At 37.8% G+C, this 17,494-nt stretch overlaps 1 protein-coding gene and 1 pseudogene across 1 annotated transcript; both read left to right on the plus strand.

Moving 5' to 3' along the window:
• Positions 1 to 10,355, plus strand: part of LOC123251776 — an 80,227-nt pseudogene extending 69,872 nt beyond the window's left edge.
• Positions 10,356 to 12,513: 2,158 nt separating this feature from the next.
• Positions 12,514 to 17,235, plus strand: LOC123251777 (double-strand-break repair protein rad21-like protein 1). Its single transcript, XM_044681063.1, is given in 2 exon segments — positions 12,514 to 13,871; positions 17,085 to 17,235. Coding segments are annotated over 2 exon segments (1,509 nt in total).
• The last annotated feature ends 259 nt before the right edge of the window (positions 17,236 to 17,494 follow it).

A 17,494-nucleotide genomic window follows, 5' to 3' on the forward strand; every position in this document is an offset into this window, starting at 1 on the left:
TTTATTGAATGACTCCTGGGTTGTAGTTTGATCAATTTTGTTGCTGAATATGAGAATTATAGGTACTGATAAATTCTTAAAAATAATTCTGTGAAATACAATGTGAGGAACTGAGGAAATATACTTGTTTTATTTAGTATGTTATTTCCTATATATAGAAACTCCACACAAAAGATGACTACATTTCCACATGTTTCTTTAAATGAGGTTTTTTAAATACATATATATTGTATTACTTATATTTCTTTCAATTGGTACATTCTAATGTATAAATAAAAATAAAACATTAATATCTATTGTCCATTTCTTTTCTCCCACCAAGGCATAAGTGGCAATACTAGTACTGAGATAATAAACATCTCAGTATCTAGTTAGCACAGTGGGTGGAATACTGGGCTTGAAGTTATGAAGACATCTTCCTGAGTTCAAATTTGACCTCAGAAACTGTAATGCAGGGTGGCAGCAAAAGCCCTTGCTTTTGCAAACCAACTGTAACAGTTTGTCAGTTAGAAAGGTTTAGAATGTTGAACCAGCTTGGGGGTGGGGCTCAGGGGAAAACTGTTAGAGCTTTCTCCCTAGCAGCAGTTACAAAACCCTCAAATCCTTTTTCCCTCTGCTTATCCCTGACATCAATAAATCCCCTTTGATATCTACACAAAAGTCTCTGGTGAATCATTATACTTGATATTAGGGCAAAACTGAGGAGGGAAGGAATAACTTTACTTGTATTTCTTTAGGACAAACCTGGGCGTCCATTTTGAGCAGGAAGTAGCTAGCCAAGACTTCCTGTAGATTTCAGTTTCACTGACAGGGAGGAGCCTCTTGTCTCCTCCCTCAAGGGACCTGAGAAATTAACAACAAAACCTTTCAGCCAGACCCATATTACTTCTGGCTGACTCCATTCTTCTGGTATCACAGAGATAGCCCCCTGCCTGAAGGATCCAGCCTATTTCCTCCCAGTACCTATCCTCTATCTCTAGCCTCAGTGACTAGCCTGTTTGAGCAGCCCTTCCCATACTCCCTGATCATCCTTTCCTATACTCCCCATTCATCTCTTACCTCATATATATTCCCATTTATTCCTCCCCACATATCCTCATATCAATTTTGCCTTTTATTTCATTACATTTCTGGTGAGCCAGGTAAGAGTCGAACCTAGAATCTTCTGACAAGCGTGTGGGTAACATCAAACAACACAAGTGAAGCGTTGCTGACTTTGCAGATCATCACAAGGACAGCAATCCCGAGGACTACAAAAGACACCTGTGACCCGAATACATAATTAGTGTATGAGACAATAACCACACTGTGAAGAGGGGCATCGGATCAACGTTGAACCCATGCATTCGGAGAACACAACTTACACCCAACAGAATTCTCACTGCACCCAACACTTTAGAATTCCATCCACACAGTACATGCAGTTTGCGGAAGAATTCCAGAGGAGTGAGTATATAACACTTCATTATACAGTAGGTCACACTGGACAACACATAGAACATTTTTCTGACTTCACATCTACATGTGAAATACTAACTTACACTTTAGAGAGAAGGATTTGTCTGCCTTAGCACAGAGTTTTCCTCTTTGATTCAGACACCTTCTACTCAAATCACCTGACATTTCTTGTAAATAATGTAAATATGTAAATGTTTGCTTACTAATCCTTAGCAATAAGTTTTACTAACACACAAGGTCAGCTTAGTTAGTCTGATAAGTTAGAACAGGGACAGAATTTTCTCAACTTTCTTGTAAATATTTGTACTTAGCTTAAGTCTATGGTTTAACCAAAAAGACTTACAAATAGTATTAGGCTTACTTATTCTTACTAATGCTTCTAACATAGACATAAGTGTACTAATATATTGGTATACTAACTTTAGGAAAATGAATTAGAATTTAGAAGCTTAGATTGCAGAAATTTTCTTAGTTGATACTTTTGTTGTTAGTTCATGAAATTAGAAAAGTACATAGAATTTATTACTTTGTTGTAGTTAGCAAATGTTAGCTTTAAGACTGTGAATGTTTGCATTTAATCTGCTTTTCCTTTCTGCTCAAAAATTTTGCAAAACTTAAATCCCCATATCTATTTCATTACAAAACTAACTTTGGGCAAGTCACTTAACCCTATTGACTTCAGTTTATTCTTTCATAAAATGAACCGGAAATGGCAAACTGCTCTAGGATCTTTGCTAAGAAAGCCCTAAATGAGATCACAAAGAGTTAGAGACATCTAAAAATGACTACAAAAAAACAACAATAAAAATAAACACCTTGCCTTATTTTTCTTGGGATTTGACTGATTGACTACATATTTCAATATTTGTTCATTTAAACAAGATGATACCAAATGCCAAAAAAAAGGAGGGAAAAATACTTTAATAAGATATTCTAGAGATCAGTTATTTGGGTTTTCTAGAGTCAGCTCAACTGGCTTAAAGGAGTCAATTGTTAAATTTACAGATTGCTAACCTTACAAATTAGGGTAAAATGTATTGTTTTATTGTCTAGACAAGAAAATGGAGAAGGTGTTAAAAGTATGCCATGGCCAAGTTTTTTCCCCCAGAGTCAGTTGTAAAGCATTTAAACTCTCCCCTCAAAAGCACTCTTAGAAAACATCCTAGTGTCAGGATTCAAGAATTGAAAGTGCCTCCCTTGGCCATAAAGGAACCCAAGGACTGACAATGAAGTAAGCTACTTATTTCTTAATGAAGAAGTAGTATATAAGAAATGCAGAAAGTGACATTTATTTCTAGACATGGAAAAATGTGTTTGATTTGAAAGGGTTTGGGTTGTGTGTTTAGGGCAGGAATGTGGAAGAAGAGTCACTGAGAAGTATCTGTGATAAAAATAAATAAAACATCAATAAATATTATAAATAAGAAAAAGAAAATGTGTTTATTGTTATATGTTTACATCTGTGGGCAAGGTAGTTTAAGTAATATAAGTTAGGCATAATGGTAGCACATATTGATATAGTATGTTAAGGTTTATCATATATTTAGATTTATTTTCTCATTTGTCCCTCAATAACCTTGTGAGCAAGTGCTATCCCCATTCTATTTTATAAATAAGGAAACTGAGGTTCAGAGTTAGTGTCTGAAGCAGGAGTTGACTCAGTGGATAGAACACTGGGAGTAGAGTCAGGAAGATCTGAGTTCAAATGTGACCTCAAATACCTGCTAGCTGTATGACCCTGTGCAAGTCATTACCTAATAATAAAATATTAACCTCTGTCTGCCTCAGTTTTTTCAACTGTAAAATGAGGCTTATAATAGCATCTACTTCCAAGAGTTTTAGTAAAGGTCAAATAAGATAATATCTATAACACTCTTAGTACAGCATTTGGCCCATGATAAGCACTTAATAACAACTTACTCTCTTTCCTTCCTCCAACTGTCCGTGTCTTCCTCGCCTAAGGTCCTCCATCTACTTTGCCATACTTTTCCAATTATGATCCTTCTTGTTCTTTTGAACATATATGATTATCCTAAGTTCCCAATCATGGGGAAGGGAGAGGGTTGTAGATGATGAATGGGAATCTAATTCAAGATAAATCTGAGGTAACAATGTTTTCATAAATTCTTAACACAAAAAGACAGCCTCCAAAATGGCATTGATGAAAATTAGAGCTCTCCTTGAAAATCAGGAAAGAAAATGTCATCACCTTTGCCACCTAGAGACGTGCATAAATATTGTACCAGTCTGCATAGCATGATTTCTACAATGTTTAGCTCCCAGAGTTGTGGTAAGAATTGCATGAGATAATGTATGTAAAGTGCTAAGGAAATGTCGATTATTATTATACTGATTGACAGCTTCTCATCAACTGACTATGATCTTTCAAATTCTCTCTGCCCTAAGTTTAAGTGTCTATGCAATTATATTGATAGATGTTTAAATATTTGATAAAGATGCAGTAGAAGACAAGAAAAAATGTGACAGCATCCTGTCATGGGATGGATTTTTGACAATTTAATCCTGTGTCATGTGCCTATTCATCTCTGTCAGGTTGATTGCACTCTTGTAAACAGAAGTTGCCAGGGAGAACTGTGTTCTTAATTGTTCTGAGCCAGATCTGACTCAGACTGGTCCAGGAATGGAATGAAATGAGGCATTCATACATAAGCCATAATAATAAAAAGTTAATAATAAAAAAAGGTCTTTACTTGGCTGTAGCATAGAAAGGATATTCATGGAAGACACACTCCTGCTTCAGGTAAGCATGGCTCCTCTTATCTCCAACTGTGTGGTCAACAGCGATATCCTTGATTCACATAATAGTCCAAAGTATACTTACTTATATAGACTGGCCATATTCTGTTTTTCTTAAGCCTTTACCCTCTCAGAATAGATAGCAAATATTGATTCCAAGGCAGAAGATTGACAAAGGCTAATCAATTGGAGTTAAGTGACTCGCCCAGGGTCACACAGCTAGAACATGCCTGAGGCCAGGTGTGAACCCAGGACTTCCTGTTTCCAGGCCTGGTATGCCATGTAGCTGCTCCACCATATTCTATTAGGAAGTGGAATGTCATTTTGTCGAAAATAGCAAGTTGGCCAGGTTGGCGAAACCTGGGGCATTTAACTAGAGCTCTGACGTCAAGTTCAGTACCTTTGGTAGGGAAGTTGGAGGTAAGGGAGGTCAGATGCTTTCTGATGTTATTTGAGTGCATAATACCTGCTCTGCTCTTCACTGACATTTTGGGGACATCACCACTGATGGTTGTCAATTTCTCTTCATTTATAGGACTTGGAGTTCAATCATTACTTTTCCGAAATATCAGTACATGGCACAAAAGAAAACATAGTGGACTGTGTGTCCAGAGTGCAAAGTCAGAAAGGTCACAAGGATGTCTGTATGTTCATCATCAGCAAGCTGGTCAATAAATGTTGAACTTCTGCTGCTCAGTTTTTTCCTTCTCAAATTTGAGGATACATGTTATCTTTTTACAAGATCTGGCAACACTGTTTACAAGAATTGGTGGCTTCCTTTCTTTAATTCTATAGAATATATACTGTACCCTGTTGCAAAATTAATCTAGGGAGAACTAACTCTTCCTAGTCTTTCAGAAAGAATGGGAATTCTACAGGAAATAAAGAAATCCTTGTCATCTTTGGGCATTCGCTGGATATTAGGAATGGTAATGAATAGATGGATAGATCTTAGAACTAAGGAGTTCATTCGCATCCAAACAGACATAAGACAAACTTAAAAAAAAAAAATACACCCATATCCTATTTTCTGTGGACAGCCAAGAGAAAATGAAGACAATCTCACATTTGGTCATGACTTACTCCAAATTCTGCTACTAACTTCCTCATTTAGTCTATCAACTGACATATAATTTTTTTTTTTATTTGTTTTGATGGGGTTGGGATGTCTTAAAGTATTATGGGCTAGGATTATCCCATGAGATTCTCTGATGGCACATTGATTTAAATCTCATTGAATTTGAATTAGATCAGGTTTGAAGCTCCTGGACTCCAACTGGGGCCAGGCACTTACAAAGGAATATTGATTTAGACATTGCTTCCTATCACATGGTTTATGTGCCATCTAAATTGATGCATGTTAAACGAATTTAATATGTCTAATTGGAATAAAATGCCATACATTCGATCAGACATTTAGAGCAGGAAAGGATGTGTGTGACTATCAGCAAATCATTGAATGTCTCTGAACCACAGTGTATTCATGGTTCGCCTACTTTATTTGATCCACATCATCTTCACTGACGCATTTTCAGCAGATGAGGGATTAGTATTTCTGATTTGTTTCAATGTGTCTTTCCTTCTTGTGCTATCAGAATTCTTGTCATCCATGTTAAATTGATTTTCATAAAGCTTTTGAAGAGGGCCGGATTAATATAACAAGACCAGCATATTGACATATCCAGAACTCCTGAATTCCATTAAGCAAGATAAAAATAATGAAATGATGATGATGTTAACAAGTTATTGTTACTTTTTTAAAATTAGATAATTGTGCAACCAGATAAAATGCTTCCTTTTTGTAATTAAATAAAAATTATATCAGTTATTTCATGTTTATTGAAAGCATCTAACATACAAGATGATAACAATGATATATATTTTTTTTGTTCCTGTATGGCTTTGATTCCTTCCACTAGGTCTCTGTATTGTGGAAACTGTTCCTTTCTTGTAATTTGGAGATTATGAGCAATAATTATGATGGAATATCTTAAAAACATAGTTTTACATTTTTATGCATTAATGTTATGGTCTAGGTCAGTGATGGGCAAACTACGGGCCAGATGAGGCCCCCCTGAAATGTTGTATCACCCCGTGAGACATTATTCCTCATCTGACAAATACAATGAGTAGGATACAATACAACGAAACTTCGAAAGAGTTGCCTTAGCAACAGACTGCTGGATGAGCATTTCCTTTCCTTTGGCCCCCTCTTTAAAAAGTTTGCACATCACTGGTCTAGGTGATTATGGGGAAACTCTTTTGTCTATGTTAATGTACCCATTCCAGTATAACTTATTTGTTGAAATTAAAGCATATATTGTGGCCTGTGTTTATGTTAAGGCATTCGTTATTTGGTTTAGAGGTTTGGAGGAATTTTGTGTTTTATTTGATTTTTCTCAATTACATTCATTTAAAAAAACTGAGTCTCGAATTCTCTCTTCATCTCCCTTTACTCCAGCCTCTCTGCAAAGGTAAGCAGTTTTATATATATTGTGTGTGAAGTCATGGAAAACATATTGCAAATAAGAGCCTTGTTGCAAAATAAAAGACAGACCAATAAATAAATAAAACCAAGAAAAATATTTTTTTTTGAAAAGTATGCTATGATATGAATTCAGACTCCCTCGGTTCTTTTGCTGGAGGTGGATAAGATTTTCCATCATAAGTACTTCTTACTATCTCTTCCTGCTAGACTTTAGTATATAAAAATGCTTATCGTTTACATGGTTTTATTTTATATCCTGTAATTTTCCTGAAGTTGTTAATTATTTCAACTAGTTCTTAATTGATTTTCTAGAATTTCCCCAAAATACCATCATATCATCTGTAAAAAGCAATAGTTTAGTTTCCTCATTGCCTTTTCTAATTCTTTTCATTTCTTCTTCTTTTTTTTTAAACTCTTACCTTCCGTCTTGGAGTCAATACTGTGTATTGGCTCCAAGGCAGAAGAGTGGTAAGGGTAGGCAATGGGGGTCAAGTGACTTGCCCAGGGTCACACAGCTAGGAAGTGTCTGAGGCCAGATTTGAACCTAGAACCTCCTGTCTTTGGGTCTGACTCTCAATCCACTGAGCTACCCCCGCCCCCCATTTCTTCTTTTTTTATTGCTATAGTTTTCATTTCTAGCACAACTAAATAAGAGTGATATCTTCCTTTAAAAATCTGGATGCATTTAGTGCATATATGTTTAGTATTGCTCTCATTTCATTGTCTATGGTACTTTTTAAAAATGTATGTATATATATATATGTATATATATATATATAGTTTCGCTGTTTATATCTTTTAATTAAGTCTATTTTTGGTTTTGCTTTATCTGAAATATTAATTCCTACTCCTACTTTATTTCAGTTGAAACTTAAAAGATTCTGCTCCAGTCTAGCCATTCTGGAAGGCTATATAGAATTATGTTGTAGTACAGAGAGAGGGGGGTCATAACAGTTTTGCAGGCTTTGGCTGAGTTCTAATGTCAGTTAAGAGTTTAGAATCTTGGGAGAAAGTTTCAGTTGGACCTGGGACCTCGTGGAGAGAACCAGGGCCAGCTGAGCTGCTTCTTCTCCTTCTTGAGATTGAAAAACTTAGCCTAGCTTTGGAGTGTTTTTTGAGATTTGTTAATGTAGATAAACCCTTTGTATCTCCATGCTCTACCTCATTTCCCTACCTTCCTTTCCCTTACCTAAATGTCTGTGAGGAGTGAATAAGGAGATTAAATCAGAGAGTAGTTTCAAATCTGTGAGGGTTTAGCTATATTCTTGTAGTACTTTATCTAGAGAGGTTAGGTAGTCATCATCATATTCCCTTTAGATTTCAAGATCACCTTGAGAGCTGAGCTAAGGCAGGACCTTGCTCAAACTCCATCTCTGCTTCCCTTCCCCCACCTGAGGTTTCTTTAAGCAACTGTTAGGGCTTCCTTTAATTCCTTTTACCTGACAATTGAACCTGAGAAGACAATAAACCCCTTTTGTGTTTAAACAGACCTGTTAGTTACTTTGTCAGTTAATTAGTAAGAAAAGGGAAAAAGAGGAATAGAACCAACATACTCTGGGCTTGAAGGGAAGCCCGATATCCATCTTGAAGGAAGGTGTAACTGCAAAATAAGTCCCTTCCTGTGAAATTAACTAAAGCCTGTAGTTAATTTCAATTCAGTCTATTTCCTCAGTTTGTCTTTAGTCTAAGTCCTCGTCTATAAACCCTGCTGCTCTCTGCCTGTTTAGATTAATTCATCCTCTCACTGGAAATCTTTGTTACCTTAGTGTTATACTCCCGGACTTCAGCCTCATATTACATCCTGAATCTCACTATTCCATCCTACCTGCAACCCATATTACCTACCTAGCAAGTCCCTGACAACATCCCTTCAAAATCCCTTTAACCTAACACCTTTCCCAAATTCACCTATAACAATGTGCAAAAGGCTTTAAAAGAATGTATACCCTGTGATCCAACAATTCCACTACTAGGTTTGTACCCTAAAGAGATAATAAGGAAAAATACTTGTACAAAACTATTCATAGACACGCTCTTTGTGGTGGCAAAAAAACTCCCAAAAAACTGGAAAATGAAGGGTTGTCATGACTACGCTACACTCCAGGACCCACTAACAACATAGAGACAGACCTTTCCTTCTAAGTTGTCTTGGGCAGGAAAATTGTTTCACCCTGACCTTTTGTTGGCTCTGCTGCCTCAGAATTCATTTATAACTGTTTTTTCAAAGTTGTTTGGAGTGGAATTTGGAAGAGTTTAGGTAAATTCCTGTCTCTACTCCTCCATCTTGACTTACCTCACCCCATCATCAGTTAGTTTGCAAAGAATAGAAAGTTCTATACAAAACTATCCCTCTATTTGGTTTCTTTAGTACGAAGGCATCTACCTTTAGATTATAATTTTTATTAGGATTTCATTTTATAATTTTAAAAAATTATTTTATTCCAATAACAAATTTACAAATAAATTTTCCAAAGTTACATGATTCATATTGTCTCCCTCTCCTCTTCCTTCCCCACTCCTGGAGCTGATAAACAATTCCACTGGGTTGTAAATGTATTATCATTCAAAACATGTTTCCATATTATTCATTTTTATAAGGGAATAATCTTATAAAACCAAAACCCCAAATCATACACCCCAAAAAATCAAGTGATAAATCATGCTTTCATCTGCATTTCTATTCCAACAGTTTTCTTTAGAGATAGATAGCATTCCTTTTCATAAGTCTCTCAGAATTGTCCTGGATCACTGCATTGCTTTTAGTAGCAAAGACTATCACATTAGATCATTGCACAATACTCCAGTTACTGTGTATAATGTTCTCCTGGTTCTGCTTATTTCACTCTGCATCAGTTATGATTTCTTTTTTGATAATATTAACTTCGAATAAGCATTGGATTTAAATCTGGGAGAAATCTTTAATGTAATCTAGTTAAACATCCTCCTTTTATTTCAAAGGACACTAAGGCCCAGAGGCCTCAGTTATTCCTTTTATACAAGAGGATAGGGAATAAAAGTGAGTAAAAGATTCCCAAGATTCTGGGAGGAATGAACAGATATTTTGCCTAACTTTGGTTTGCCTTGTCTAAGACTCAATTAAAGCATACCATCTTCTGGACACTTAGACAAGGCTCATACTCTTGGCAGGTTCATCTTCTGTAAGAACTCTACCTTTGCAGAAATCATTTCCCTTCAGCAGGCAATACTCAACTCCAGAATTCCTAAATTCTCAAAGGTAACCACAAAGGCTAAAAATATCCATATCAACATGGCTGTTTGGTCAGATAAACTCAGGAAAGAAGTACAGAACAGAAGAAGCAACTTGAGGTTGCCCAAAGCTTGCCCAGGCAAGCACGTTTATGCTATTTTGTGAACAGCTTCCTTAGAAAGGAGGAGGGAAGGATAATGGAGGCTCCCTCCCTATACTGGAAGTATCAGACAACTACTTCAATTTGCATAGGAACCAAAGAGACCAAAAGATTTTTCCTTCATTCATTATGAACTTAAGAGTGAATAACTTCTCCCAGGCTCCATCACCAATACTCTGCTGCTACTCTCTACCACCTCCATCTCTCTACCCCTCTTCATTATGACCAATGAACCAGCCATGAACCTGAGCATCTTTCAGGAACTGTTTCCTTCGGACATATGAGGTCCAGACTGTGCCTTATGTTCAGGGGAAATAGGGTTTTCTGAATAAACCTGATTCTAATTTTCTTATTTGGCAGACTTTGACTGATAATTAGAGTTTCAGCTGTTTTAAGTTGTTCTTCCTCCTCTTCAGGCAGTGGCCTACAGATTAATTCCCAGGTACTAGAGCCTACTAGCAGGGTTTCTGGAATTTATTGAATGATCAAATGGTTCTAGATTTTTCAAAGGGTGCACTGCTATATGGTCTTCACTTGCTTGGCCTTGCAATCAATCCTCCTCCTTTCTTGTCAGTCCTCCAAAATGTTTCACTTCTCTTCAATGTTCATGTACTTATCTATGTGTGCATAGATATATATTGATATATACTCTCTATAGAAACAGACAGAGGGACTTCCGGTTAAGATGGCGGCAGAGTAAGGAGCAGCTGCTCGATCTCTCCTGACCGAACCACACAGGACCCCTCAAGGGGAAATAAAAACGAGTCCAGAGGAACGAAGGAACCCCACAACAGGGCGCAGCATTGAAGGTACGCAGAATCGGGGCATTTCCACACTTTAAAGGGGTGAAACAGTTCACACTAAAACAGGAGAGGAAGAAGCCCCTCCCCCACCCCCCACACCGCACAAGCGGGTAAACAGGACTGGGGCAACCAGATAATCACTGGCAGCCCCTGAGCCCGTACCTGTGCGCTGCAAGACGAGGGACCCCAGGTGGCTGGGACTTTCCCCACGTGGGTGAAGGCACCACCTCCAGCCGGGACAAAGGCCCCTAAAACTCGGCCTTTCCCAAGCACTGAAGGCATCGCCTCAGGGGCGAATAAAGATCTCCAGCCCATGGACTTTCACTACCTTCTGCGGGGGTGAAAGCAGGGCCCTAAGAGCAGCAGCGCAGGCAAAGGCAGTGCCCTAGGCTTGAATAAAGATCTCCAGCCCAGGCTTGGACCTCCAGTGAGGACCCGGTGCAGACCTGAGCGTGGCTGTGGAAGCAGCCCCAAAGACTGCTGAAGGAAACTCGGGCAGAGGGGCAGACCGGGAACTACCAGGAGGCCTGACCCCGAGGACAAGGAGACCGGAGGCTCCCCCCCCCCAAGCTTGCAAGGCCCAGGAGTGCAAAGACAAAGCGGAAAAGGGGCGGGGCTAACAATGGCCAGCAATAAGGAAGTCCAGAAGAAAAAGACCATCAAGAGAAATTCAGGAACACTGGACAACTTCTACACAGAGAAAATCCAGACAACAGAGGAGGGAAAACAAAAATCCAAACCTCCCCAAAAAAATGAAAGCTGGTCACAAGTTATGGAAGAGTTTAAAAATGAAATGCTGAGGAAGATGGAAGAAATCTGGCAAGAAAATAACAGTTTAAAAGGCAGAATTTCGCAATTGGAAAGTGAGACAAGACAACTGAAGACCAAAAATGACCAGATTGAAAAGGAAAACCAAAACATTAGAGCCGAAAACCAGTCCTTAAAGGCTAGAATCGAACATTTAGAAACCAATGATCTCTCAAGACAACAAGAACAAATAAAACAAAGTCAAAAGACTGATAAAATAGAAGGAAACATGAAATATCTCAAGGAGAGAGTGACAGACCAAGAAAACCGGTCTAGAAGAGATAACTTGAGAATCATTGGTATTCCAGAAAAGGCAGAAATTAATAAAAACATGGACTCCATACTCAAAGAAATTATTCAGCAAAATTGCCCTGAAGTTCTACAACAAGAGGGCAATATAGACATTGAAAGGATCCATAGAACACCCTCTAAACTGGACCCAGAAAAGTCAACACCCAGAAATATAATAGCGAAATTGAAGAGCTTTCGAGTCAAAGAAAAAATCTTACAAGAAGCCAGAAAGAGACAATTCAAATATCAAGGAGCACCAATAAGGATCACACAGGATCTGGCAGCCTCAACACTAAAAGAACGCAAGGCTTGGAATACAATATTCAGAAAGGCAAGAGAGCTGGGCCTTCAGCCACGAATCAACTACCCAGCGAAACTAACCATATACTTTCAGGGGAAAGTATGGGCATTCAACAAAATTGAAGAATTCCAAGTTTTTGCACAAAAGAGACTGGGACTAATTGGAAAGTTTGACACTCAACCACAGATATCAAGAGAAAGATGAAAAGCTCATTAAATCCAACTACAAAATACAGGCAACATGTTCTATACACAGTTGCTTATGAGCAAGCGAGGGCCATTGGCCAAAATATGGCTTGCAGCTCACTGGGAGAAGAAGCTCACAAAAGCCCATATATTTGAATGTAATTTAGAGGCAACTATTGAAAAAATCATATCACCTAAGGTAAAAATTGCACTGCGAACATCAGGCCATTTGCTGTTAGGAGTGGTTCGAATCTATCACAGGAAAGCAAAATACCTTTTGGCAGATTGCAATGAAGCTTTCATTAAAATGAAGATGACCTTTCGCTCAGGACTAGTTGATCTTCCAGAAGAAAATTTTGAAGCTGCTTATAATTCTATCACATTGCCAGAAGAATTTCATGACTTTGATACCCAGTTGCCCACTGTGAATGCTATTGATGTTTCTGAACACTTTAGTCTGAACCAGAGCAAAGCTGAAGACATTACACTTAAAGAAGATTACAGTTATGATCTCCTTTTTCAAGCTGGGAGTTTTGGTGATGAATCTGAACTACTTCGGAGACAAAGCTTCTTTGATGACAATATATTGGTACATAACAGTACAATTTTGACTAGACACAGTGGTTCAAGCCTTCTTGAAGAAAAATCCGCATTGTATGTCAGTGGAGATGGATTCGGGGATGAAGGAACTGTAGGGGATATGATTGATAAGCTGTTACAAGATGACCACAATATTCTGTTGGAAGACTTCAATTTGGATGGAGAAATTTCTTTGCCTCCCGAACCTCTTGAATCACCTGATTCAGTAGTTGTAGAAGTATGCAATTCAGAATCTATATATCCAGAGTCTGTAAATCCACCTGACAATCAGCAAATGAATGGAACTATGTTAATGATAAATGAAGAAGAAGAATTTACCCTTGATCCAATTAATCTTGAAGATATTGCACGGAGAAGGAAAAGCAAACGTAAGAAGAAGCTACTTATTGACCCAGTGAAGGAGCTCAGCAGCAGCACCATTCACAAACAGCTTAGTAACTTCATGGATACACTGACTGTGTTGGAACTCGCCCCCCCTACCAGACGTTTGATGATGTGGAAGGAGACTGGGGGAGTAGATACACTTCTATCAAATGCTACCCAGTTTCTGATTAATCCTGAGCTTAAAATGTTGTTTAGAAAATGCTTTTAGTCATCAGGCTTTAAAAATAGAAGAAAATCTTCACAGATGAGATCTGAAATGGAAGAAGCAAGAAACAATGACCTCCTAGAGACTTCCATGATGGAAGAGCCATGCAATCTGAAAGAGTTAACTCATTCAAAAATGATGACAGATGGAACTGAAGCTCTGTTGACTAAATGTGGGAGTGACAGGCATGAAGACACCAATGAAAATGCTGATGCTATGGTTAAGTTTATGATCATTTTGATATAGATCTGAATTTTTACTTGAATAGGAAAATTCCAATGAGGAAATTCCTAGTATCAAAGCAAAACAGCAAATGTTCTGCAATTTCTAGCCCAAGGAAGGTTTTCTAGGTGCACTTATAGCTTAGATGATTTGCTCAGAGTGACAGTAATGATGGAAATGGAGCTTCAATTAAAGTCCTGTAGGCTTAGAGACTGATTCCCCTATACTATCCCTTACTGCCTGGCAAATTCATTAAATAGATTTATAAAATCCTAAAAAAAAAAAAAAAAAAAAGAAACAGACAGAGCTGTGTGTATCAGTCAGTTAGAATAAGATATACATATTATCTTTAGTGTGTGTACATACAATGACGATGATAGTAATAATAATGATAAGTAACATTTATAGAGAGCTTAACATGGGCCAGGTACTATGCTAAGATTTTTAACATTATTATCTCATTTGATCCTCACAACTTCTATGGAAGAGAATTATTATTATTATTATCCCCATTTTACAGAGGAGGAAACTGAAGCAAACAGAGGTTAAGTGACTTGACCAGAGTCACACAGTTAGAAAGCGTTAGAGGACAGATTTAAACTCAGGTCTTCCTGACTCTTACCCAATGCACCAGCTAGCTGATTGTGTGTGTGTGTGTGTGTGTGTGTGTGTGTGTGTCTGTAATGTATGCATACATTCTACATATGTATATAATATGTTACATGCATATATAATAATAGATCGGTGTTATGCATAATGTGTATATATCATGCAATATAGCATATATAATGAATACATTCATACACAAATATGGTATAGGCCATGAATGTGTATATATACATAAATTTCTATACGTCCAATATAGGATTATGAGGAGAGAGAGAGAACAGCAAATAATAGCTTTTGGGATGCCCTGTGTATACAGTAAGGGTCACATATACATAATCTATATAAAAATGCTCTCTTCAGTCCTCTGCTCTATGTCTCCTAATACTGGGCGGCCCGTATGGGTCTCTACATGCATAAGACAACAACATGTTGCAATCAAGTCTGCTCCCATTTCTTCTCAAGAGATTACCCCATGATTATAGGCTATAGTAAACCAGAAATGTTAGCAAAAACACAAAGCATTCAATATTGTGCAAAAATAACACCATTGGGCAATGTTATATGCTATGAATGCTGGTAAACTAAACAAAAAAGCAGATAAAGTAGTGGCAATGCAACAGTTAAAACTCATTGTATTCATATATTAACAATTGGTAGATATCTAGGCAACAGCATACAATAAATCGAAATCAATTGCACATGAACATAATCTCATCAAAACACGCATAATATGTTAGTGGCATCAACAAAAAAAGCATTCTGGATTCACAATGCCCCATGACTGCAACAGACTGATTATGGAAGAAAGACTTGGCCCTGGCAGAATAAAACATTACAAATAAAATTAAAAGGCAGAATTGTCCTCCGATCAAAAACATAAAAAATTTCTGCGGATAAGTAGTTTTTAATGAAACATTATTTCAAAAGAAAGCAATGGTAATCAAGCTACACTGATATTCTGCTTAAGAGAGGGGGAAATGAGGGCAAATTTTTAAAGGGGCAAAGGGTTGAAATATTTCAGTAAAATAAAAAGATTCTCTGTGGTGGGAGACATGGAAAATGACCTTTACAAAGCAATTCAGAGGATGAACAATATGGGATGAGTCTAGTATAACATATCCTCAGTTGTATAGGAGGGATGGCATGTGTGTTTGATGGTAGATGAATTCTAACACCAGTTAGGACTATTAGCAGCTCCAAACTAATTGACTAGCTGCATCAATAAGAAAGAAGCCCTGTGGTGGCATCTGGGTGGCTCAGTAGATGGAGAACCAGGCCTGGAGATGGGAGGTCCTAAGTTCAAATCAGGCCTCAGACATTTCCTCTCTGGGTGACCCTGGGCAAGTCACTTGACCCCCATTGCCTAGGCCTTATTGCTCTTCTGCCTTGGAACCAACACACAGTTTCTCTTTTAAGATGGAAGGTGAGGATTTAAAAAAAAAAAAAAAAAAAGATGAAGCCTTGGTGACCTCAGTAGCAGTGAGATGAATGCTTGTGTTCTCAGTTCACTTTTCCTTATGGGTCTCTCTGTCTCCCTGACCATGTCTAGGAGATAAACCATATTTTTATATGCTACCTCTCTCTGAATCTCTATATATCTCTGACTCTGTTTCTCTGTGTGTGTATGTATATGTGTGCGCACACGCATGTGTGTGTGTGGTAGATATTATTCTTGTCATCCTGTCTGCTATTAAAATTGTACCTAGGACGCTTTCAATGAATAAGCTTACATAGAATAAGCTTACATTTCTACATATTTGTTCAATATTTTTAAAAAAACAATTACTTTATCCACATGCATAATATACTATTATGCATGTGGATAAAGTAATTGCAAAACATTACTTTATTTGCAAAAGAATTATAGCAGGAAAACAACTTATCCACCAATATTTTGTTTCTGAATGCCACTAAAAAAGATTAGAAGAATTGAATGAATAGCAGTAAAAATAACTAGCATATCTATTGCAGAGCACTTTAAAACTTACAAAATTTTATCGTAATCTTAGGACCTAAAGACATTAAGTGATTTGTCCAGAATTCTAGTCACCTACATAGGTAAGCTACATCATAGCTACTGCTCGCAGATGGGATTTGATCTCAAGCCTTTCGTGACTGCATTCTGACAAGAATTTGGATGATGGACTGAATTTTTCAGTTCTTACCTAGATGATTTTGAAGTCACGTAGATATAGCCACAGTTTCCTCATTTGTAAAATTGGGTTTAAAAATGAATAAGACTCTCGTCTTCTTGTTGTTCCTTGGATAAGATACTCCATCTCCAGACTCTAGACATTTTCACTAGTTATCTTCTTTGCTCAGAATTCTCCCCCTCCTCTTCTCTGCCAGCTGGTTTCCCCCGGCTTCTGTCAAGTTCCAGGTAGAATCCTTTCTACAGGAAGCCTTTCTTTGTCCCCCTTATTTCTAATGTCTTCCCTCTGTTGATCAACCTATATATATTTTTCTTTGAATATCGTTGCAGTCATGTTGTCTCCTTCATTAAGCTGTGAGTTCCTCATGATTGAGGATTTGCTTTTGCTTTTCTTTGTATCCATACCCGAAAGCCCATAGGGATGACTCTCTCAAATGTCCTAGGCCTGTGTGAGATGTGGGACAGAGTTGGTGACAGTCAGAGAGAAGAGATCCCTGACTTGTCAGTCTCTTTGGCTTCTTCTGACTTCCAGCTCTGAGAGAGACAGTGAGCTATTCTATCTTTTGTTGAAGGGAGAAAAAGACTCCAGGAAGAAGCTGGCATGAGAGCAGGTGGCAGTCTCCATCGTGTCCCTATCCACCGCGACTATGTCAGAGACTTCAGCGGATTTTCCTGAAGGGAGGTAATATCTTGGACTCTCTCGGTTAAGTTGTTACCTTGTTCTCAGTGGGAGAGCTACTTCAGTCTATACCAGCAATTCCCAAACTTTTTTGGCCTACCGCCCCCTTTCCAGAAAAAATATTACTTAGCCCCCTGGAAATTAATTTTTTTTAAATTTTAATAGCAATTAATAGGAAAGATAAA

Source organism: Gracilinanus agilis, chromosome 6, assembly GCF_016433145.1.
Source record: "Gracilinanus agilis isolate LMUSP501 chromosome 6, AgileGrace, whole genome shotgun sequence".
Classification (NCBI taxonomy): domain Eukaryota; kingdom Metazoa; phylum Chordata; class Mammalia; order Didelphimorphia; family Didelphidae; genus Gracilinanus; species Gracilinanus agilis.